We start from the raw sequence: 24,413 nt of genomic DNA on the forward strand, positions 1-24,413 counted from the left end.
CTCACTGCGGGAGTCCAAAAACCCAAGGGGAGGGCCCAGTCTTACGAGGTCCTCACACTTTTGGGAGTTTAGCTTCCAGGAGCTCTATCATGTTCTCACGGGGAAGAATGGAGACAAATCTCCTTGTGGTCCCAGCACAAGGAGAGGGGAGTAGCCATTCTGAAATATGCACACGACATTCTGTTCTTTACCAGGCCTCCGCTGTCCTCCCCACCCAAAGACACCCTAGGAGCTAAACTGACTGGGAATCTGGCAGAGCCAAACTCACTTGGAGGAAGGGAAATACCCAAATCCAGCCTACCCTACCTTCCCTCTCTCCACCACGTCAACAGGGGTTCTGTATTAAAAAAGGAAAACACAGTGAATCTCCTCTCAGCCTTAGTTTAAAAATAAGCTAATAGTAAAACCCAAAGATAACAGGGAAGACAAAAAAAAAGGTGTAAGAGAACACTGTGCTTCTGACACCCATGACTTTAGCAAGCAGTGAACATGAACTAAGCCCCACTCAGATTAACAACTCCACACCAAAAACCTATTTACCTCAGTTCCTTCTATCCAGTACATCATGTTCCGCTTTCTTTTTTAAAATATTGTTATTTATTAAAAATTTTTTTAAAGTATTTTATTATTTTTAGAGAGAGGGGAAGGGAAGGAGAAAGAGAGGGAAAGAAACATCAGTGTGTGGTTGCCTCTCACATGGCACCCACTGAGGACCTGGCCCACAACCCAGGCCTGTGCCCTGACTGGGAATCAAGCTGCAGTTGTTTGGTTCCCAGGCCCGCGCTCAATCCACTGAGCTACACCAGCCAGGGCAAGAATGTTCTTGATGATTTCATCAGTAGATTGGACATGGCCAAGGACAGAATCAGTAAGCTTCAAGATACGTAAATAGAAACTTCCAAAACAGAAATGCAAAGAGGAAAATGAATGCAAGAGAACAGAATACCCAAGACCTATGGGACTAACAAAAGAGGAAACATATGCATAATGAAAATATCAGAAGAGAGCAAGGAAGACAGAAAATATTTCAAGCAATAATAATTGGTAATTTCACAAAATTAATGAGAGACAACAAATCATATATCCAGGAAGCTCAGGGAACACCAAGCAGGATAAATTCCAAAGAATCCTAGTTCTAGGCATATCATATTCAAACTGCAGAAAATTAAAAAGAAAATGTTGAAAGAAACAAGAGGGAAAAGAAAACCTATAAAGGAGCAAAGATAAAATTATATTGGACAGCTTGGAAACCATGCAAGCAGTAAGAGGGAAGGTAAATATTCATAGCACTGCAAGGAAAAAACCCCACCAATGTACAGTACTGTTTAGCCACCTAAATTTTCTTTCAAAAGTGAAAGACAGTGTGTTCTTAAACAAATAAAAATTGAGGGACTTTGTCACAAGTAGTTGTCCCAAGTTCGTAACATTTCCTGCTTTGCAAGAAATGTTATTCAGAAAGAAGAAAAGTTATATAAGTCGGAACTTGTTTTTACCTGAAGAACACTGTTCTTCATGTAAACAAAAGTAAAATATTTTCTTTCTCGTATTAATAGAACAGATAACAGTTTGTTCAAAATACTAACAGCAAGAAAGCATTTGGCGTTAGCCATTACAGCCCATGGATAAGTGAAATGAGCCACAGCAACGTTACACGGAGAGGGAAGACCTGGGGACCCTCCATCACAAGTTACCGGAGCTCCCACGAAGCAGCAGTGCTGTTTGAAAGAGGCCTTGGATGCGTCATAACTGCAAATCCAGTTTAAGGCAACCAGGAAAAATAAGTACATAATAAATGCATAAATAATAATAAAACTTATAACTTGTTTATATATAATTTATATAACCATAATATACAGAAATGTACATTATAGTAACACATATTTATTTAGCCATCCTGCTTGTGCACCATCTGCTTCCTCCACGCCAGCTCCCAGGCCCCTGACCTCCTGAACCCAGGCCCTCCCTTTCTTGCCCTCCCCATTCTTCCTGGTTCTGCACCAGGAGGTCCCAGAGCTGGGGTGGCCCTGCCTGCTCTGTTCCCAGCATAGCTGAAGGTGCACATAGTAGGTGGCTATTCATGGCTGACGAATGTATATTTTGAATAGAGTGGGGTGTTGGTGAATGTTTCAGAAGGAAAAAGAGACAAGAGTCCTGGCTGGAGGGTTCAGTTGGTTGGAGCATCATCCCATCCATCTATCAGAAGACTGTGGGTTTGATCCCTGGTTGGGGCACATAGGGGAGACAACCACTTGATGATTCTCTAAAATCAGTAAGAAAACATTTCCTTGGGTGAGGATAAAAAAAAGGGGGGGGGAGAGAAATGTGGGCAGGGGTGGAATTCTGTCAGGGGAAGCCAAGGGGATGTGGGGGCGAAATGGCGCCACCAATCTCTCACTCTGGCCACCACCTGGCAGTGTTCACTTCTCATCTCTCCACCCGAGTCTGATGACAGCGGCCAGTTCGGTTCCCAGCGGCAGTGTGACCCTCTGAGCTTCCCAGCGCCACAGAAAGTGCAGCCCAGGTTCCAAGATCACTAGTTTTGTCCCACATTAAAGCTGACTCCGACCCGCTGAGGAATAGAAGGCAAAGTCCTCCCAGCTCAGACTGATCTCGGGGGCTGAGCTGGCGGAGGCCCACTTGGTCTGCATCCCCAAACCTCTGGGGCCCAGTCTCCATCACGGCCACTTCCCTGCACCTGCCTGTCTGCTGCTGCTCCCAGTGAACCCCTGACCCCGGGGTGAGGCACGGCAGGACACCCAGTGGCCTGAGCCCAGGCACTGACTCAGGGTTGAGGATGGGTGTCTTCAGACCCACAGTCAGGTACAAGCCTGATGGGGTTTTTGGTCACAGGCCACCCAACACCAGTTTACATTGGAACACACAGTCTAACTGCTGGTTTGGAAACGTAAGAGCCACCACCAGCAGCAGCACATGCACCAAAGACATGGCTCAGTCGGGGTGGCCTCGGTGGCAACCCTCTCCGGTGTGCCATCTGTGCGACAAAAGGCACAAGCCCCGGGGGCGTTTCTGGCAGCCCACGGGTGGTTGTTATTTGAATACTGAAGTGCTTTCAAAAGGTTCTCTTTGATTTTATTGAAGAGACAAACAAAGCTTTTGATCATCTTTGGTTGTAGACCAGAGGCTGGCAGAACGAACCTGGAGGTCGCCCTATGCCGGCAGGGGGGAGCCCTACCGGGCCAGGCGGGGCCACGGCCACCACTGAGGCAAGTGCTGGCTGACGTGGGGCCCGCGGGACACTGGGGTGAAGCGCTGCCTCCTCCCCACCCCCAGTTCTCCTCGAGAATCTCCTCTCCTCAGAACCTGAACTGTGTGGCCCAGGCTTCAAACTGCTAGAACTCAGACTGACCTTGCTTTGCCAAGTGTGGTGGCAAAACTTAGTTTTAAAATTCAGAGTCAGAGAACTGTCATTTAATTTCCTCAGCAATCTCTTTTCAGGTCTTTGATTCCTCTCTGGAGCCAGAGGCTGAGCTACTGTCTGGTGTCACCCAGGGAGGGGAGACTCACGTCACACTGTCCACCTCAAGAGCCCTCGGGAAGAACTGACTGGCTGGTTTCACATGGCTAAATCCCGACGCGGTTAACAAAGAGAAAGGCCTTGAAAGCCATCTCACTGTGGGGCCTCTGTGGGAAGGAGGAAGGCCCAGCGGCTGGGCCAAGGACTGCTCCCGTGCCGCACAGCTCAGGGGGCCCTGGACAGCGCCCTTCTGGGCCGAGGGTGGCCTGCACACCCTTCTCTTCCAGGATCTCTTCCCAAAGCTTCGGAGGCCACAGCAAAGTGGCCCCTAGAAGTGTGAGGATGACCGGGCTCAGGCTCTGAGGTGGCCTCCTGGGAACACAGGAAGGGCCATGTGGGGACAGAGGGTGGCTCGTGGTCAGAGCTGGTGCGGCCTGCCCTGCTCCATCAGCAGTGTCATGGCCGCGGCGTAGAGGAAGTAGCCCAGCACGAGGAGCAGAGCGCAGGGCAGGGGCCCGATGCAGAACAGAGAGGCCACAAAGAAGGCCAGCAGCAGCGACAGCAGCGTTCGGTAGCTGCCCAGGAAGCGCAGGCTGAGCCTGGGGCCCCGGGCACGATGGGCCGTGCGCCCCTGCCCCACGGGGCTCAGCAGGTGCCTGCTAGCCAGCCCAGGCTCCATGAGGTGGTATCTACAGAAGCTGCCGAGGAAGTCCGCCCGGGAGCACAGGGCTGCCATCTGTCCTGCAAACTAGAGCAGACAGAGGCACAGGAAAGTGGGCAGTAGGCAGGGGCCACACTTTCCACCCTTTTGGGGGCCCAGAGCAAAGGATGCAGCCCTCCACCCACACTCACCCTGTGGTTGATGGCAGAGGACAGCCGGAAGAGGAAGCGGACCAGGCTGGCAATCTCATAGCTCCGGATAGGCTGTAGCTCTGAGTCCCCCTGGTATTCGATGTCAAACTTTCGCAGCCCGTTGATGATCTAGAAGCAGCAGGCAAGGTGAGCCCCAGGTGAGACCGGGGCCACAGGAGCCATCCAGGAAACACCTTTGCAAACAACTCAGCAGTCACCTCTGCTCGTGGGGGGTGGGAACGGGCCGGTGAGACCACCAGCCGTGCTGCCTGGAGTGAGCCGGAGGGCCAGCCCCTTGGGGGTGCGGGCCTTACCTGGTACCGACCCAGGGGTGTGAGGAGGAGTCCGTCCTCACCCACGATGCAGTCCGGGAGCTGCTTCTTTCCATTCTCATCCTGAGTCGTCCCCAAGGCGAGAGTGAGCTGGGTGAGCTGGGCCTCACTGAGCTGTCGGAGAGAAACCACCGGCTCTCAGTTTGCAGGTGAAAGGAGGAAACTGTCTTCAACCCACTGGGCCCCTGGCAGTGACAACGATGGGACCCAGACATAACGCTGCGGGCACAGGCCAGCGTCTCCCACATTGACCCCTTTATGGCAGAACCCATGCTGGGCTCTGGTCCGTGGCTGAGCAGTGGGGTGATGGCCATAGGACCCAACCCGGGGAGGTGACGGCCCCGCGGCTCATACTCGGAACATCTGGCACAGGTACTCCAGGGCCTTTTCCAGGTACTCGTCTGTCTTGCGGACACTGTCCTGCCCCACATCGTCCAGGTCATTGGCTGGGTAGGAGCTGTTTGTGTCCGAGAGGTAGAAGCCCAGCCATGACAGAAAGGGGCGACCGGCTGTGCTCTCCCCACACTGGTCGGAGATGGACTTGGCTGTCTGCTTGGCCTGCGTGATGAGCTGAGCCAGGCGTAACACCTGCGGGGCAGAGGGGAGGTCAGCAAGCTCTGATGGGGTCACTCCATGACACCGGGCCACCAACAGACCAGCAGGCCGTCCTGGGGGAGCCTGCCAAGGGCCAGGAGGGGTGCCCTCCACATAATGAAGAGTTTAAAAAACTAAGATGCATATTCTAAATGTGGGGAATTTCCAACAAACACTGCCTCGATTATCAGAGATCAGCTAGACTTCACTGAACAAAAAAAAGAGGGGGGGCAGAGGAAGTGTGCACTCAACGCCTAACCGTCCTCCTTTCCCCAGCTTGCGCACACCCTTTCCGGCTCGCTGTCCCAGAGGGTCAGGACGGCCTGTGGCTGGTGCAGCCCAGACCCACTCACCAGCGTCCGGACCTCTGGCCCAAACATCGGGGTGTACTTGCAGTCCTGGCCTTCCAGGCTGTAGACGTGGCTCTTCACCTTGAAGGAGGTGTCGGTGACAGCTGGTGGCCAAGACGACAGGAAGCTGCCAGAGAACGTGGGAGCGGTGAAGAGCCGGTGCTGGCGGTGGGGGATGACGGGCTCGGGCTCCAGGAACAGCTGCTCACCTGGAAGGCAGAACGCAGGTCTGGCTTTGGATTCCAAGGACACAAAATATCCAGTTACCACTGGCCAGCTCCCTAAGTGCCTCCTGAGGTTTCCGAACAGCAGGGACCATGCAGTGAAAGGGCCCAGGTCCTGATGCTCCCAGAGCCCCTGCGGGTCCCAAGTGGAAGGCCAACACTTGCCGAGAGAGAGCACAGGGAGTTAATTCTCAACAAAGCTGGCTTCGATGAAAGTAGGACTGGGACCGAGACTGCCATGCGTCACCAGTGAGACAGCTCAGAGATCTGCCCCCATCCTGCTGGGCACACCAGACTCTAGCCCAGGGTGCTGAGCTACAGGGACGATGGGGTTCGGCCAGGCTCAGACCTCCACCCTGCCACTGGGCACCAGGACTCCCTATGCCACTCCTCGCCAGGCCCCCTTACAAGCCGCGAGGCACATCTAGGGTCTGGGATTCCCTCTCTAAGTGCAGCTTCCAAAGGCTAAGGGCTTACCTTTCTGGATCATCTCAGCCAGGTTGGGCTGGGCAAAGACCTTGGCCACTCGGAACACCATAAGTGCGTTCTTGGGGCTGACCAGGTCGGTGCGCAGTGCACGGCTCAGGAAGCCCACAAAGAGCTTGGTGTACATCAGCAGGTTTTCCTGCACAAAGGGTGCCCTGAGGACCAGGACGCTAGTCAGGGGCCAGATCTCCCACTGGGGGCAAGGACCATGTGGCCTTGCCCCCTTTCCCCAGTCATAACCTCATGAAGTATCAAGAATGGAGGCTGGGGGAGTCTGGGGGTGGCAGAGGAGATGGCAGGGCAGAGACTGGCAAGACCTAAGCCCCCTGAGGACAAAGGATTCTCCCCAGAATGAGGTTCTTTCTGAGAGGACCAAGGCCGTCAGGGCAGCCAAGGGATGCACAGGAGGTGGCAATCGCAGATGCCGACGGGGCTGGCTGGGAGATGTCAGGGATGTGCAGTGGCTGTTGTAAAAGAGCTGCTGACAGCCCTGGCTGGTATAGCTCAGTGGACTGAGCACGGGCCTGCAAACCACACGATCGCAGTTTGATTCCCAGTCAGGGCACATGCCTGGGTTGCAGGCCAGTTCCCATTTTCCGGCAGGGGATGCACGAGAGGCAACCATACATTGATATTTCTCTCCCTCTCTCCTTCCCTTCCCCTCTAAAAATAAATAAAATCTTAAAAAAAAAAAAAAGAGCTGCTGAGGGAGGTTTGGGGTGAGCATGAACATACATTGGAGGGAGACAATAATGGTAAGGCGAGAGAGGGGAAGCAGGTGGCCTGCTATTTCCATGGAAACCAACCCCAGGGCCCAGGCAAGACACAGCAGAATCAAGGAGGGGCAGCCGGGGCCCCCACTGTGCAGGACCTCGGAGGAGAGCCCCAGGAGGCCCCCGGAGCAGCTGCCCTGGGGAGGGCAGGGTGCCAGGCTCACCATCTCTCCAACACGCAGCGGGCCTGGCCATCAGGGCTCTGAGACTGCTTGTCAGGCGCGTACCTCCAGGGCTGCAGGTAGCTTAACCACATCTCCAGGACCTGTGAGATGTGTGCACACACATGGGCTGTGGGGGACAGGCTTGGGGAAGATCCCTGGGCCATCTGGCTCAGGAGGCAGCTCATGGGAACAGAAGCACGTTTCCAGCTGTGGGATTTAGCTCTGCTGGGGTAGGCGGGGGGGGGGGGGGGCACGGGCGCCAGGTTCTGGCTTCTGCCTGCACTCCCCTCAGAGGGCACTGGAGGGACTCAGTGCCCCTCTGGAATGTTTAACCCTCTCAGTAGCCCTTCAGAAGCAGGGCCAGGCACAGCTCAGTGAGGCGCGACAGGACCCACACTCACAGCTCTGAACGACGCATCCAGGGGCCAGTGGCCGAAGCAGTGCTGCAGGAAAAGGTAGAGCTTCTGCTGGACAAACCTCGGGATGGCAGCCCTGCAGGAGAGGAAGTGGGCACCTCAGCGGCTCCCACCCCCTGGGAGCGAGACTTCATATTTTTAGCCCCTTCTTCTGAGGAAGAAACTGCGGTTCAGAGGTTAGGGAACGTCCCGAGGACACACTGCATGCAGGTGGCCATACAGTGCGGCTCCTGTATTTGTCGGCTTGGCTCACAGCCCCAGCCCTTTCCCTGCCTGACAAGGGGGACGGGCTCCACAGAACTGAGCCTCCTGTGGCAACTGATCCGCCCTGCTGTGAAGGTCTCCCCGGCCCATTAGTTTTGCCTGCCAATTGGAAGGGACAAGAGGGACAAGACAGGGCCTTTCCCTCGCTGGCATGGCTCTTTCCATCAGAGGGCTGGCCTGGAGGGAAAGGCCACAAAAGCCAGAGAAGCAGCTGCGTGCCCCCACCCACCTCTGAGGCCAGGGTGGAGGTGAGGAGACAGAGCCAGGAGGGGACACAGTGACTGCCCACCTGACCCACCCTGCAGAGGCCTCACACACCTCTGCTCACCTGGCCCACACGCCCTGGGCAGAGGTCACTGGGCAACACATGTGTGGGGGACACAGAGGCAGGCAGAAGCACAGCAGCCTGGCGTGCAGCCCCATACCTACCGTTTGAACTCCTCCAGGGGGCTAGTGGCATGGGAGTGGGTGGAGGGCGAGACCTGCTCGGGCTTCAGGCTGTTGGAGAAGGCGTGCAGGTGCTTGACCAGCAGGCGCACCACCAGCACATGCTCCTCGGTGGGCGTAAACGACTCCTAAGGCAGAGAGGGGCATGGTGTCAGAACCCAGATCCTTCTGAGCTAGAACCCCCACGTCTGACCATGTCCCACCAGGGCCCATCTCTGCTCTCCAAGCTGGAAGCAGGACCATCTGGGGCCCCACCCAGCCTGCCACCCGCTGATGACCCTGGCGCCACAGGGTCCGAGACTGGCTAAGGGTGGCAAAGCCTGCAGTGTGCCTGGACAGCTGCTGAAGCAGACAAGCTGGCCCAGTACTTCCCTGCGGACTTCAAACCCCTCATCTGAAGCCCCCATGGGTGCCTTGTCTGGGCTGTCCATCGGGTCGTCAGGGGTCCTCACCTCCTGGCCAGCCAGAGGATGAGGAGCAGCGCGGGGGCAGACCAACATCCTACCTGGGATCTGGACTCAGGGTATTCCCCTGCCTCCCAGGTATGTGCAGACAGCTCGCTGTGGCCCACAGCTTCCCTTTTCCAGGTGAAGCACTCACTCCCCAGTTCCTCCTGCTGCTCCCCGTCCAGGACATGGCCCTCCCCTTGCCAATGAACCTGGAGTCAGCACAACCCCAAAGGCCAGAGCACCCGCCATCTTGTGAGCCAAACGCTTGGTTCAGAGTCCTCATAGTATCTTTGAGAACCAGACCCGAGAGAAAAGCCTGTTTGTCAGCTGTTCAGGGGCGGAGTGCAGGGTGGAGCCTCCCTAGTGACAGAGGACACATGGGAAGGCAGGACCCACTGCCCCCACCCCAAACGCTCTGACTATCCAGATGGACATGCTCCTCCCCCCACACTCACCCCCAGCCCTCTAGGGCCTCAACAAACTCGCTGGAAGAGGTCTGGCAGCCTCATCCCAACGCAGAGTGGTGCTGAGGCTGGTGCAGGCCCTGCCTCCTGGCACACCCAGTGACACGGGCCCCTAGGGGCTCAGGAAGCCAGCCTGCTGGGCTCTGCTCCCAGCACTGTCTACACAGCTCTCCCTGCCGTGGAAATGCTGCCATAGGCCAAGGTGACACGCCCTGCAGGTCCCTACATCTACAGATGATACTACTGCTTACCTGCATCTTTAAGTTTTCATGCAATGAGTTTATTACTTAATAATAAAAGATTGGGGCCTGTCGGGGTGGCTCAATTGGTTGGAGCGTTGCCCCATATACCAGAGGGTTGCAGGTTCCATTCCCAATCACGTATCTAGATTGCAGATTCAATCCCCGCAGCTGAGTTGCATATGGGAGGTGGCCAGTCAGTTTCTCTCTCTCTCAAATCAATACACATATCCTCAGTGAGGACTAAAAAAGATTAGAAGGGCATCAATTCCAGGCCGTAACTCCCAGCTGAGTGCCCTCGCCTTCCTCATTCCTGATCCTTCTGTGGACACGCACAGGGGAACTGGGACCCCTGCTCCATCTCTACCCATGCTCCTTGCCACTTCTGGAGAGGCAGGCTCCCCACCACAGGCCCCCAGCAACCACACCATAACCCCCTCAGCTACCTCCCCTCTAGGTTTGTCAGGTCAGTCTTTCCCTCCAACTCCACACCCTCCTGAGCCAAAGCCCCACGGGACTCTGGCTACAGCTGCAGGTGGCCTCCTCCACCTTTTAAGGAGACTCTCCCAAAGCCCATTCCAGGGCCCCCGGCCCCCGCTGTGGAGCGAATGCAGCCGGACTTTTCTCCAGGGATCCTTCCCTTGGCTGAGTGAGATTCTCCCAACAGAGGCTGGAGCAGCACCCACTCCTGTGTTCAGCTGGTCCATGCTAAACCTTCTGGAACATTCTCTTCCCTTCTCACTGCAGCTGCTGCTGCTTCTGAGCAGAAACCCTGATATGTGCTACACGCTGACTATTCTATCCCAGCAAAACAAGATTTTTTACCTTGAGTTCAAATTCAATGTGGTGTGAAATAGCTAGGCTCCTGGCTGGGAGCCTGGCTCCAAATACACCATCCGGCTGTTTCTGCCTAGCCTTCCAGGCTCATCTCATACATAAGTGAACTATGAGGTAACACCCTACAGGGCTGACCACAAATCTGTCACACTGTTCATTTCTGCCTAAGCAGACCACAATCTCCATGAGGTCATAGCTCACTCTTGTCCACCTGTGGAGGATTCCACGAGTCTATAAGCTTGCAGAAAGCCAGGCCTACTTGTTCGGGAACCGACCGCATCTCCAAGCGAGAGGGCCAAGCCAAGAGTTTTCCTGCTCCTCTGCCTCACACAGAGGTTCAGGGCAGCAGGGGCCCTGCCCACAGCCCCTGGGCCCTGTGTGCTCGGTCACTTCCTCAGTACCAGGCTTGCACTGCAGGGTGAGTGGGGCCACGCACAGGCACAGATATTCGCTCCCTTGAATCAGCGCCAAGCACGGAGCCCCCACAGCACCCGAGAACTTGTGATACCTCAGCCGCCTTGAGGCTTGGCCAGGCAGATCTGATGACACCATAGCCAGCAGGGATCATGTGCCCCACTCCCTGCCACATGGCTGTACATCCCAAACCCTGGCTACTCCATAAACCTGGAGGCCGTGCCAGGCTGAAGGGCCAGGCTCCCCCCCCCAAGCCCCAGGACCCTGCTCTGTGTGAACCAGGTCTCTATAGCAGCCCCAGCAGGCTCCCAGCCATGCCCTTGCTTTACCACTGCACTGATATGAGCTCTGTGGCTTACACCACAGGGCAGGGGTGAAACGGAACAGATCAAGAGCAGCCAGTACTTGGTAGGCGTGGAGGGCCTGGAGGCTGGGTTGGGCAGGGCTGTGAAAGGCGCTGGAGACACTGAGTCGGTAGTGCAGAACCTCCAGCTGAGACAATAAAACACAGAAGCCAGACAGGGTGGAGGAAGGGAAGGGAAAGGGGAGAGTGGTGGGGAAAGAAAAAAAAAGTGAGAGCCCAGAAGTAAGGAGAAAAAAACAAAAAACAAAAGCATGTCAGTGACAATCCTAATAATCACGGCCCACCAACCTCAGGCCAGTGAGACCACCCTCTCAGCAACCCAGACCAAGCCCCTCTCAGCAGTACCTGCCAGGCAGAGGGGTGGACAGACCCTTTCAGTCACTGGGAGGCCTGATGGCCTCCATGTCACTGGGGCCTGAGGGCCCTTCCAGCTCTCTGGCCTGACTCAGTTTCCTTCCAGAGGCTCCTGCTCTCCCCCGACCCTGCTGGCACTGTGCATGCATGCTGCAGCTGGCCAGGGGCCCAGGTGCCTCGCTGGGATACACTGCCAACCATCAAGACCCTGAAGGCCTGAGGCTCAGGAAAGAAACTGTTTTAGGAGCCAGTTCTAGAAGGAGGCTTTCCTGCCGAGAACACAAAAATATGTAATTTACTGGACTTCCTTGCCCCGGGGAGAAATCTACCAGCACACTTCCCATGTGTCTAAGATCTAATCACTGTTCTCTCCTGACGGTGGCTGGTTCCAAAAGGCGGCACGGAGGTGAGCATAGGTTCAGCCCTCCAGGCCTTGCCAAATGCCCTCTACACTGGACATTCTGGATACGGTTAAAGGAGGCGCAAACACTCCTTGGCTCTAATTCTGGGAAGACCAGCCTCTACCTCACCAGGAGCCCCCAGCCTCCAGATACATGGAGACTTTCATCGGTCCCGATGGCAAGAATCTGGCCATGGTCACACATTCCCAGAGGCAGCTAGAACCCTGAACCCGAGACACACGAATGACAGCTGAGCAAGCATGCTGTCGGGCCCACTCTTGGACCTTCTGCCCTGCCTCCCCGAGAAAGCAGCCCTCTGCCAGCCAAGCACAGTCCAGAGGCAGCCCCAGCACACACCCTGCCCTGCAAGGGCCGTGCCTGAGCAGCACGCCCCACACAGGAGAGGGCAGAGTGAGTGTGCTGGACTCCAAGGAGACAGGCACAGCCAGAGACACGCGGAGCAGGGGTGGGAAGGAGCACAGCAAGGGGGTGTTGGCCATTCATAACCTTCCTCTGGGCCAGACCTTGGGCTCAGCTGCAGTTCTCAGTGAGGATTCAGGGCACAGTTTTCCTATCGGGTCCCTGTCCTAGCCTGTGGGGACACAGGGCAGCCCCACACCAGCCTGCAGGGCTGTAGCCATCCTTACTACTCTTCCAGAAGCGCCACTCAGCAAGCTGGGTGTAATGGAGGCCAGGCCTCCAAGGAGCAAGCATGCATCTCTGCACTCAGCCCAGCCATGGATGCACTGAGGGCTTCAGGAGCTACGCTTCCAGCTTCCCTAAAACCAGCATTTGCCAGGATTTCCATGCGGTGCGGCGCAGTGCAGTGTGGGCACTGCAGTGTGGATGATAACAAGAAGCCTTAGATGGAGCAGACCTCCACAGCGGTCTTGCCCAGCTTCTGACGCATCGTTGTTTCAGGTTTTGTTCTTCTACTTCAGTAGGAGTCCAAGGGCTAAACCTCCCTGGGTGCCTGGTGGGAATGACTGTTGCCCTCCCCACCGCCTGCTCCCAACCATTCTGAGCAGCTTTCACCCACCCCGTGGTCTGACCAAGAGGAAGCAAATGTGGGGAGAAGGGGAAGGCCCCCCCGTCCCAGCAGGAACAGGCTACTGCCCCTTCCCCGTGTGGACTCAGAATCCTCACGTGACAGCCCAGAAAGGCCTTTCTGCCTCACACATCTGCTAAAAGGGAAAGTGAGCATCGTTCCCACTGGCTCAGAAGACCAAAGAACGAGCAGATCAGGAAAGCAATGCAGTGAAGTGGCCTCTGCAAGCCCAAGCCACATGCACAGGGTAAGCGAGCCTCCCAGGATCCCGCGAGGAAGCCAGGAACATGCAGAGTCCGCTCTGGAAGCAGGAAGGACAGCGCAAGAGTGTTGTGACGTGAGAGGCCCAGCCCGGAACAGAGCCCCCTGTTCTCCTCTGCCTCCTGTGTGACACCAGAGAAGGAGATTCGGGGCACCCTGCACTTTAGAAGGGCAGTAATGGGAGGGCTGCACCCCAGCCCCCTCCACGGAGAGCACTGGGGACACGGACCTGGCTGCTGAGACTCCGCAGCAGGAACAGAACCGCCACTTCTTCCAGGATCACAGAGGGAAAGTTACAGAGAGCCATTTCCCATTTTTAAACAAACCCTATGTCCTAATTCTTAAGGAAGCTTGTGAGGGCTTTGTCTGGCAGTAATGAAAAAGCAAAGTCTAAGGAGTCACACACTGCAGTCTCTCAGAGCACGAACCCAAGTGCCCATCTTACTAACCGAGCAGAACTGTTCTGTTCCGGATGGGCCAGTGGGCCATGGGCCCCACGGACAGCAACCCCGGGAGGCTGCCAGGGTCTTGACCACCTCCACGCCTCTGCACACAAGTGTGCGGCCCAGCCAAAGAGGGGGAGAGGCGAGGAGAGGAGAGGAAATAGGCGAGGCCACGTGCAGGAGGGCGTCAGGCCTCAACCACCAAAAAAGCCTGCGGATGCCGAGGAGGCGGAGAACCCGGGTAGTGGGTGTCTGCTGGGCGCCCCCTCAGCAGGAAGAGGCACTATGATGGTAGAGGGAAATGGCAGAGGGGGACTCAGACCCGACTCCCAGGAGCACAGGGGCTCCCCTGCCTCCACAGTGCAAGCACCACCACCTCATCTGCTTCCGCTCTCAGGAAGGGCCCCGGAGAGGACAGGCCTCCAGCCCTCAGGTGGGAGCCCACCACAAAACACAATGCACCTGCTGTGCAGCATCTCAGTGGGGCTGGTGGCAGGCTTGTTTCCCACCATCGACTAACTGATATCAAGGACAAGAAGTAGCAGGCTGACCAGAGACACAAGGACCAGAGCAGGAGGTGGAAAGAAAAACTGTGGTGACATACCTTGGCATGAGGGGACTGCATTTTTTGATACATCTCCAAGGAATAATGATGAAGCCACATTTCAACAAAAACCTGCAAAAGAGCATCAGCTGGTCAAATGAATTTGCGAGAGTGTCAAGACCAATCGGGAAAAGGACAGTCTTTTCCACAAAGCTGCTGAAAAAAGCAGGGTGTCCACATGCAAATGAACGAAGTTGGACCTTTTCCTAATACCACAAAAAAGATTAACTCAAAATGGACCTAAGACCTAGATGTGAGAGCTAAACTTACAAAACTCTTAGAAGAAAGTACGGGAGAAACCTTCATGACATTGCATTTGGCAATGGTTAAGAAACTTCAAAAGCACAGGCAATAAAGGAAAAACAGGCAAACTAGATTTCATGAAAATGAAAAACTTTTGTGCATCAAAAAATATTATTGAGAGTAAAAAGGCAAGCCACAGAGTGGGGGAAAATATTTGTAATTCATGTATCTGATAAGGGATTAATGCCCCAAATATATAGAGAATGCCTAAAACTCAATGTTCAATGACAAAAAAAACAAAAACAAAACAAAACACACACCCAAAAACACAAAACCCAATTCAAAAATGGGCAAAGGACTTAGACATTTCTCCAAAAATAAACAACAGGACATGAGAAGATACTCAATACCACTAATCATTACAGTAACACAAATAAAAATTGCAATGAAATACCACCTCATATCCACTAGGGTGGTTGTAACAAAAAAAGAGGAAATGATGAGCACCGGAGGGGAGTAAGTGGCTCCCCACGCACCGCTGGTGGAATGTAAAATGATGCAGCCACTGTGGATGAGATCTTGGTCCACCGACGAGATTCGGGGAAATACGACAGGGCAGCTGATGGTGACTCCAACAAAGGATTTGTGTTTTGAACAGCAGAAGGGACACCGGGAGAACTGTGCGAGGTCCCAAGGCACCTACACTTTGAAGGGAACTGAGGTGTCATTGTCCTATGTACAGTATTTCTTGTATTTTTTCTCTTCTTCAATAAATGTCTCTGTTTTTCACAATACATGGCTGGACACCTTCTGGACATCACTACCCCTGACCCTTAACAACAGTTAAGATGACAAATTTTGTTATGTGTATTTTATGTAACTTAGAAAAAAGCACTAGCATTTCAGTCTAGGACAGACCCCTCCAGTGCTGTCCTGTAAGCTCATGCCATGGTCACCCGCCATCCCCCTGGGGCCAGCAGAGCCCACAGCCCACATTATCCGGCGCCATCTGAAGCACCAGGCTCCTTGGTGAACAGGGAAGATGGATTCCAGCCGTCCCACCTCCCAGCTGTGGCAAGAATATAGGAGCCTCTAACAACACAGCAACCCACATGCCAAGAGTTATACACAAGGTGGGAGGGACAGAATCCCATCTTATCCACATTCCACGTTGCCAGCAACGTCTGTTGTTACCAACTCAGCCCCAGAATCCTGCATGAGAACCAGCTAGACCTCACTCTCCAAGGTGAGAAAACCAGGCCTGGGAGGTGGCCTGCGCTGTGCGGTGGGAGAGAACCAGACCAAGCCTGCAGGGGAAGCTGGAGCGGCACCAGGGCAGACAAGGGGCACTGCCACCTCCCAGGTGGACCCGGGACACAGAAGGGCTGGGGGCTGCCTGCTGACCAAGGTGAAGGCCTCAAAGGAACTCTCTATTCAGTATCACAAAAATGTTGCCGGGGCAACACTTAATATCCACAGGACAATGACCACAGAAAATGCCACGAAGCACATGGGAGTGGGCCAGTGTGGTGGGGTGGGGTGGGGAAAGCATTCACAAAGACCCACTGGCAACCGTAAGACTGCGCAGTGAGTACACCACCACGAGAAAAACCAAACAAATCTGGGTGGACCGGGCCTCCTGGGATGATAAACACTGCCAGTGAGACACAGGTTAGACAGGTGGGCGAGTTTCTTCCCGTCCATGTTCTAAATGTCACAGGGGTCTTCAAGTCTCTGCCCCCCTGGGATGGAAGGTGGCTGAGCAGTTTATCTGAAAGGAAAGCAGAGAGGAGCCGCCTCGGTTCTCACCTGCAACAGAGTTTCTGACCTCCAGATCTCATGGGAGGCAGGGTCTGCGTTCACAGATGTCTGATGAGAGATGTGTCGCTTTAGGAGACTGGTGTGGTGGAGGCCATAAGAGGCGAAAGGCATGGCTGGTGTCCTGAGGGAGACACAGAAACAGGCCCTTGTTAGGGACTCCCACTGGCACGACCAGGGGCAACCAGGACATCAAAATCAACGACCACAGTAACAAGTGCAACCTGCTGAATCACACAATGACCCCCCAGTCCGTGCTGATATGGACAAATAAATAATGGGAACAAGAGAGTCCCTAATAAACACCGAAGTGATGAAAATGAAAAAACCACAACTTGGCAAGCATCATATTAATGACAGATCTGGCCAAGGGTTGCTAACACCAGTGCTAACTGCAGTCATCAGGCACCTTCAACCAGCTTGCAGCTTCGTGTCACCTACCACCTATCACCTACCACCTGCCGCCCTCTCACCACCTCTGTGCAGGGCTTGGCTGCTGCGCGTGGGGTGGGCAGAACACAGCCCGTCCCAACAGCAGAGCCCTGCAGCCACAGGGCCTGACCAATGACCAGGAATGGCCACTGAAAGCGAAAACACAGACCCCCTCCTCACCCCTGCCCTGTGGTCCGTGCTATGGCAGCTGTGGTTGGAGAATCTCAGGCATAAAAAAAGCAGGGCTCCCTGGACAAAGAGTGGCACCACTGTCCCATGAGCAATGCCTACTGACCAGGCCACTCCCTTGCAGAAGAGCCAGGTAGCCGGAGAGCCTACCTGGGAGCTGGGGAAGGACTGGGTCCCCCTGGGCTGGAGGAGAGCGGGGGGAGCACGCTGCCTTCCGTGGGCAGGAACCACGACAGGTACCGGTCCACCAGGATGAAATAGGCGCAGTCTGAAGTACGGACATGGAGGGCCCCAGGGAGCGGCTGGGAAACAAAACTCAAGTCAGCGTGTGGTTCTGGGCAGCCGCCCAGGCTGCAGACCCCCGCAGTCACACGAAGGCCCTGGGGTGTGGGCTGTGCCTGCAGCCAGCCATGAGCAATGAGGGTGGTGCCAGGAGAAAAGCTCCCACCAGACAGCCTGACGAAACCCACAGTCCCACCCTGCCCCAACATCCGGCGGGCACCTCCTGAGGGAACCCCAACCGCCACTCGAGGTGCCTAGGTCGCCACATGTCACCAGTTAAGTCTGCCCACCCAACTGTTCCCCTACATGAGGATGACCCGAAGGACGAAGGCTGGAAGAAGAAGGAAAGGAGGACCCAGAGAAAGGAGGCAGGGAGGGGAGAGGAGAGACAGAAGGCAGAGCAAGGCTGGCAGCCGGCTCCCAGGCCACGTCCCCAGCTCCCCCTGATACGTGAAAACAAAAGCCCGGGGCCACAGGCCTCACCCCTCACAGGGTCTCCAGAAAAGCACTGCCGAGAGGAGTTCTATACCTTTTGAGTGATGAGGCTCAAAGCGAAAAAGAACATGTAATACTCGAACGGATCTGAAGGCAGCATCAGGGGCCAAACGGCAGAGTCGCTGGGCCACCCCCCCCACCCCTGCACTGTGCTGGCCACCCCGGCCTCCCTGCCCATGGGGCTAGCAAAGGATACTGAGGGCCAGGTTCAGGCCGAGGCCCCCGGCGGCAGGGAACTGGACCTTATTGTGGTACAGAGGGCTGTCAGGGAGCACACGCTCCTGGATGGATGCCTTCACGGGGCCCTGTGGGGAGGGGGAGGCAGGCTCGCAGGCAGGCTCCTGCTCGGTGCCCCACACACGGCGCAGCTCTTTGGCAAAGCCGCCGAGGAGGCAGCCAGCCCATGGAACCTGTCTGTGGGAACAGTACTATGCTCTGCATAGCACCTGAGCAAAAGAGTCTTTACTTAGAATCTTTCACATCATCCCCATAAAGAGCGGCAAACAACAAGGGCCCCTGCCCACCCACCACCCCTGCAGCAACTGGCCAGGGCTCTCTGCCCCAAGCACAGGTCTCAACCCCACTGCTTACTTACGGGCAGGTAGGAGACAGGAAAATCAAACTTATAGTCTTCAGCTTGAAGTTTATAAACCAACTTCATCATTGGGCCACTGAACATGAAATTAAACCAACAAGAACAGGGCAAATGAACCACAAAACACGTTGCCTCAATTGGTTTCTTAACTTTAAAAAGTACAGTGATTTAAAAATGAGATCGACAGAGGACACATACAGTTCCTCAGGCGACAAACCTACCTACCCAGGGTCTAGAAATTCCATCACAAGACTGTACTCTACGGGGCTCACGCGTCCCTGCAAGCAGCGGAGGTTCCAGCCGAGGAGAACGCCATCCAGGCTGCCGAAAATGCTCTCTACCAGCCACGGGAAGATGGCGTGCAGCTCCTGAAACAGTGAGCAAGTAGGGCTTTGGGCGGGCTCGCTGCGGACAGTGCCCACTAGCCCACTGCTGGGCAGTGTGCCAGCTCCAGCCCTGCGCCACAACCATGTGCTGCCCACTTCCCAGCTGGATCTGACCTCTGGGGATGTCACTCCCCAGTTCAAAGGCCCACGGACCAGCGCGGCACCCGCAGGAACCTGGCACAGCTGCGCTGACACAGGCCGTGGACTCCGTCACTGCGGCCCCATGAGACACGGAGCAGTGCTGCTTTCTATCTGGGCCAGTTACACAAGTCAGCATCTTTAAAGTTCCTCAAAAATGTCAAAAACTTCTGATCTGAAGAGAGCTTTACTATAAAAGGCGGCAACATTCTTTCTCAAAGTGAGCCCTTGAAACCGAGACTTACCATCATTTATTTGGCAGTAACCCCTTCTCAGGCTGGCTTCTTGAACTTACCCCACTTACTACTGGACATTTCTGCATGTGATGCAAATACACACTTTCAGTGTTCACATCAGGGTTTATCAACTTTGGCACTGTTGACATTTTCGGCTGAACACTTCTTTGTTGTGGCGGCTGTGCTGTGCATTATGGGATGCTTCACCAGCACGCCTGGCCTCTACCACTCAATGCCATTAGCACCAACCCCATGTAACAACCAGAAATGTCCCTGGACATTGCCAAGCACCCCATGTAGGACAGAAGCATCTATAACCAAAAACCATGGGTCTACATAGTCACACATCTAAATGTATCCACAAACGTCATAGTCACGGGGCCCGGTCAGGCCTCGTGCGGCGCAGTGCTCAGGGGCAGGAACCAGGGTCCGCAACAACATTTTCAGGACAGTGAGAGACATGCCATGAGACATGCCCCAAAGAGATGCTAGCAGAGCTGTACCTTTGCTGGAAAATCCTCGATGACTTTAACCAAGTCCTGGCACCGTTGTGCAAAAGGTTTATTTATAGAGTCAGCTTTGAGGCTAGCCTAGAAGAAACCGAAAAAAAAAAAAATCATTAACATGTTCATTTGGAAGCTCTTGATGATACTCTGGCTGGAGCCAAAACAGAAGCCCAAATGGCAGGCTGGAATGAGATACACAGCACTGGCCTGATTCCCTAATACCTCATACATCAGGTCATGCACATGTCAGTGACCTAAAGGATGCTACTAGAAGAGAGGTCCCATGCTCTCTAGACCAGCAACTGTCAGGCCTGCTTCTCAGCACCCTCTGTTAGGCATTGCCGGTTACCTCAAAGAGCTGCACATTATCAAAATAAAACCGACTGCTGCCTGACCCATAAGCAGGGGGTCAGCCCCGCACCCTAGAGAGGCCCCTGGGAACAGGGTTCCCCTCACAGACCACAGCATCCACCAGGTGTGTGTGCACAAAATGGAAATTCCCTGTGTGACTGCCCACCCACTTCCATACTGTGATCGTCAGGAAGAATGTCCAGTGAAATGAGGGTGTCTTTTGTTGCCATTTAAGCCCTTCACCAAACTATCCTTATGAACCTACTGAACCTTCACAACCTGAAGAAACAGGCAGATTCAAAACCGCAGACGGCTCCAGCCAGGTGCTGGTACTAATCACGAAGGTGACGGGAAGAGCAGAAGGCATTCAGGCACAGGCCGAAGGAATCTACTTGTGGGCATGGGGTGTGCGTACCCCGACTACACCAAGAAAAGAAGCCGCTGCACAAATGAAGATCGAGAGGAAGTGCCCAAGTTTCAACAAAGAGGGCTTTGCCCAGGGTTATTATCTAAGGCCTTGTCCGCCTCCAGACGAGGGTGGAGTCCATGGGGTCCCAGTCAGAGCAGAAGACCTGGGCTGTAGAGGCCGTGGTTGGCTCTGTCAACCCTAGTGAGTTCGCTGTGGAAGAATGTCCTTCCAAAGAAACGTTTATGTGAAGTATCTTCTGGGAACTGATATCTGAAACTTTCACCACTGACATTTGCCTCACGCTCGACTTCTCCATGTCATGTTTAATATTTACAGTGCAGGCCTGGTCGCCCCCAACACAGCAGTGTCCCACTGCCTTTCACTGATGACAGTTATTTTTATTATTTAAAAAAAATTTTTTTTTAGATTTTATTTACTTATGTTTAGAGGGGAAGAGAAGGATAGAGGGAGAGAAACATCGATGTATAGTTGCCTCTCCTGAGTCCCCTGCTGGGAACTGGCCTGCAACCCAGGCACGTGCCCTGACTGGGAATCGAACCGCAATCCTCTGGTTCGCAGGCCCGCGCTCAATCCACTGAGCTACACCAGCCAGAGGACACTGATGACAGTTATAATTATTACTTTTTTGTGTAAGAATTTACAATACTCAAAAATTCAAATGTACATCCTTTTGAGTTGCTGCTCCTCCTCATACCCCAAGAAGCAGGGGACAATGGCATTTGAATCAACTTGCCTTGCAGATGAGAAAACCAGGGCTCAGCAGGTGAATAAACCCAAGGTCTGGCAGAGGCAGCCTAAGGATTTCAACCCCGAGTGCAGTGCTATTTCCATCACACGTTCCCCAATCAACCACTGCGGAGTTTAAGGCAGTGGAAAGAACTCTCAAGTCCCCCAGCTTGGAACTACCATTGCACGGGCACTCACGCGGGCATTTGATACTCACCAGCAGGAAGCTGGGCTGTTGCAGGTGAGGGAACGCCATAGCAGCCTCCCAGGGAGAGTTGAAAATGGCCGTCTTAGGAAACCACTGTAGAAAAGCAAGGATGGAACCTCAACACCTGCCAAACCACAGAATACTGCATCGCTTCGCAATGCCCAGGAAAACATGTGTAACTCAGCACATGCTGCACTGCCACGCCCCACACATCATAGACACGCTGTTCTCACGAGGTCCACAGCAGCCAGCTTCAGAGCCAACTCCAAGGTGGTGAACCCTTGGGAACGTGGGGTCATGCCTGTATAGCACTTGCTACGTGTCAGGCCAGGTTCTAAGGGTTCTTAATATATTTCTCACTTAATTCTTGGTGTTTGGCAGAATTCTTAGGTAGCCCTTCGAGTGCCCGTCCCTGGTTATTCAATTAAACATTCATCTAAGTATTGCTGTGAAGGACTTCGTAGACACAATTAAAGGGTCAGGTTAGTGGACCACAAAATAAAACACAGAGCAGTTCTGGTTGACAGCCAGCACGGAAACAGGGCCCTTAGTTCTGCGCCTCCAAAGAACTCTGACAGCAACCTGAACACATCCGGAAGGAGCTACTTCTCCATGGCATCCAGGTAAGAGTGAAGCCAGCCAATACCTTGATTTCGGCCTTGTGAGACCCTAATGAATTTAGCAGCTTAAAACTTTACCCCTTTAAGAGATAATAAAGGGGTGAAGTTTTTTAAAGATTTTATTTATCTTTAGAGGGGAAGGGAAGGAGAGAGGGAGAGAAATATCAATGTAGGGTTGCCTCTCATGCGCCCCCTGCTGGGAACTGGCCTGCAACCCAGGCATGTGCCCTGACTGGGAATCGAACCAGGATCCTTTGGTTTGCAGGCCCACACTCCATCCACTGAGCTACACCAGCCAGGGCTAAAGGGGTGAAGTTTTAAGCTGCTAAATTCATTATGCCAAAAAAGAAGAAATACATCCACACAAAAACCCTACAAGGTCAGTACAGATGAGGAAATGGAGGCTGAGAGAAGGCAAGTCCTTTGCCCTTACCAAGCTGGTAAACAGCAGAACCAATATTCAAATACAGAGACCTCCCCACGCATCTCTCACAGAGACGGGCGGGTGAATCTCCTCTGTATTGCCTGTGCTCTGTGAGAACGAAGGGAGGGGTGAACAAGCCCTGCCAAAGAAGCCTTTGGTCTGGTCATCAGAGTCAGGAGTAGCTCTCCAGGTTCCTACTTCTCTGCTCACTCAGGTCAAGAAATGAAATAATCCGGATGTGATCTGCATAGAGAGGAAGCCTGCCTCATTCCAGTGATGGGTTAACTGATGGCTTTCCTGGTACAGCTCTGCCCACAGCCTGAGTAAGGGCACTGAGGGGGTAAGTCACAGCATAACGTGGGTAGACAGTGGCTGGGTGCAAGGGGGCTGTGTAGGCAGTTGAGGGGTTGACAGTGCCAACCTGCCACTTGGCAACACAAAGACTTCCAAGGTTTTTCTCAGCTCTTTGTTTGTTTATTTACCTTTAGAGGGATGGGAAGGGAGGGAAAAAGAAAGGGAGAAAAACACTGACCTGTGAGAGATACATCAGCTGGTTGGCTCTCCAACGCCCCCAGCTGGGGACCTGGCCCACAACCCCGGTGTGTGTCCTCACTGGGAATCGACGACCCTTGGGTTCTCAGGCCAGCATGCAATCCACTGAGCCACACCAGCCAGGGCTCAACTCTTAAACCAGCTCTCAGTTTCAGTTTTAAGAAAGACTTAAAACAAATAAAACACCTCAGTCCTAAATCAAATGGCCAACAGAGCTATTCCAAAATGACCAAAGCGGCATAAAATCCTGAACTGTTTGCAAAAGGCAGAGCTTTAGAAATGAGGTGAAAGCACCTCCTTGCTCAGAGGGAGCTTGCAGAGGCAAGGCCTGAAGGAATGAGGCCAGAGGCGCCAAACTAGGGGTCTTTCCAAGGGTGGCAGTGTCTGTTCTCTGGCCCTGCCACGGGCAGGCGCCCCCCATGACCCCCTTCTGCACTGTGCACCCAGCGTATGCTTCATCCCACCACTTCAACGACCCCTTTCTGCAAGAGCTGCTTCGGACCTTGTCTGGGGATTCTTCCGGGGGCGGCAGCCCTCGTTGCCGATCATGCCAAGCATATCACGCTACTGTCAAGGACTCCCCCTAGCTGCTCTAAGCTATCACAACTGGGGAAACTGAGGCTTGAAAAAAATTGAGCCTCCCAGGGAGGAAGGCTCGGGCTGGGACTCACACCTAGCTCTTGCTCCTACACGGTTTGTTGAGTCCAAGGCTCAACTTTAACTCGAAGTTCTTCCTCCCAACTCGTCCAACGAACGTTAACCGAGCACCCACCGGGACGGCATGGGCGAGCCGCGCGGGAAGGTGGCAGGAGGGCGTAGCTCGGACCCTCGGCTCCTCCGCCGGCCCGAACCCGGGGCTCGCGGAGGAACCGAGACAGCCTCGGCGGCAGTTCGGGAAGGCTGCCGGCACGTGGGACCATCCTGCGCGCGGTTCCGGCCACACTCACCTGTGGAGTCCATAGTTTCGTTCACCTCACGGACTCCGGCTACTATTCGGTATCCGGCGCTGGAGTGTCGTCATCAAGCTGCGCGAGGCGACACGCCCCCTGGCCTGGCGGGAAACGCGCCTCTACCTCTTCGCCCGGCTATCTCAAAAGGCGCGTGCGTAAAGCGAAGGCGGCCTAGGTTGATGGGTTCATTTCTGTATGAGTGCGCGGTGGGTGCGATGCCTCTGCGCCCCTCACTCTTGAGCTCGTGCACCGAGTCCACGCCGAGCAGCGCGCGTGCGCATCAGGAGAGGTTGTTAATTACGTGCCACCAGGGGCGCATCCTGGCTCAGAACAATCACACTTTGTGCACTGACTGCCCTTTGTCCCACAAGCATTTATTGAGCGCCCACTGTATTACAGACATTGCACTGGATATTTCTACTTCAGCGACAAGGACCAGTGCAGTCTAGCAGGGAAGTCCTCATCACCAAAGATCAGGTCTCCATGGCCCGCCACCGTATCCCCCATGCCTAACACAGTGCCCGACACGTAAATGTGGGTCGAATGGCGGAGGGGAGATGAACCAATCCCCGCCCCC

At 54.4% G+C, this 24,413-nt stretch overlaps 1 protein-coding gene across 2 annotated transcripts; it reads right to left on the reverse strand.

The window, feature by feature from the left end:
* Window positions 1-3,068: 3,068 nt before the first annotated feature.
* Window positions 3,069-24,073, reverse strand: SMPD4 (sphingomyelin phosphodiesterase 4). Of its 2 annotated transcripts, XM_037067476.1 has the most exons (20): window positions 23,834-24,073; window positions 21,300-21,383; window positions 19,573-19,659; window positions 18,535-18,677; window positions 18,310-18,385; window positions 17,911-18,019; window positions 17,749-17,801; window positions 17,088-17,239; window positions 16,308-16,440; window positions 14,256-14,327; window positions 11,186-11,272; window positions 8,360-8,505; window positions 7,652-7,742; window positions 7,251-7,351; window positions 6,305-6,468; window positions 5,607-5,812; window positions 5,014-5,247; window positions 4,642-4,773; window positions 4,328-4,456; window positions 3,069-4,223 (listed from the first exon to the last, which is right to left on the reverse strand). In XM_037067476.1, exons 2-20 carry the CDS (start codon window positions 21,336-21,338, stop codon window positions 3,894-3,896), a joined length of 2,484 nt encoding a protein of 827 aa, XP_036923371.1. In that variant the 5' UTR covers window positions 21,339-21,383; window positions 23,834-24,073; the 3' UTR covers window positions 3,069-3,893. The 2 variants fall into 2 exon arrangements, with proteins under 2 accessions (XP_036923371.1, XP_036923372.1); XM_037067477.1 differs by lacking the exon at window positions 11,186-11,272 and having other exon boundaries at window positions 23,834-24,072.
* Window positions 24,074-24,413: the final 340 nt, after the last annotated feature.

The sequence above is a fragment of the Sturnira hondurensis genome, unplaced genomic scaffold (assembly GCF_014824575.4).
Source record: "Sturnira hondurensis isolate 20B ecotype Veracruz unplaced genomic scaffold, ASM1482457v3 Scaffold0017254, whole genome shotgun sequence".
NCBI classification, from domain to species: domain Eukaryota; kingdom Metazoa; phylum Chordata; class Mammalia; order Chiroptera; family Phyllostomidae; genus Sturnira; species Sturnira hondurensis.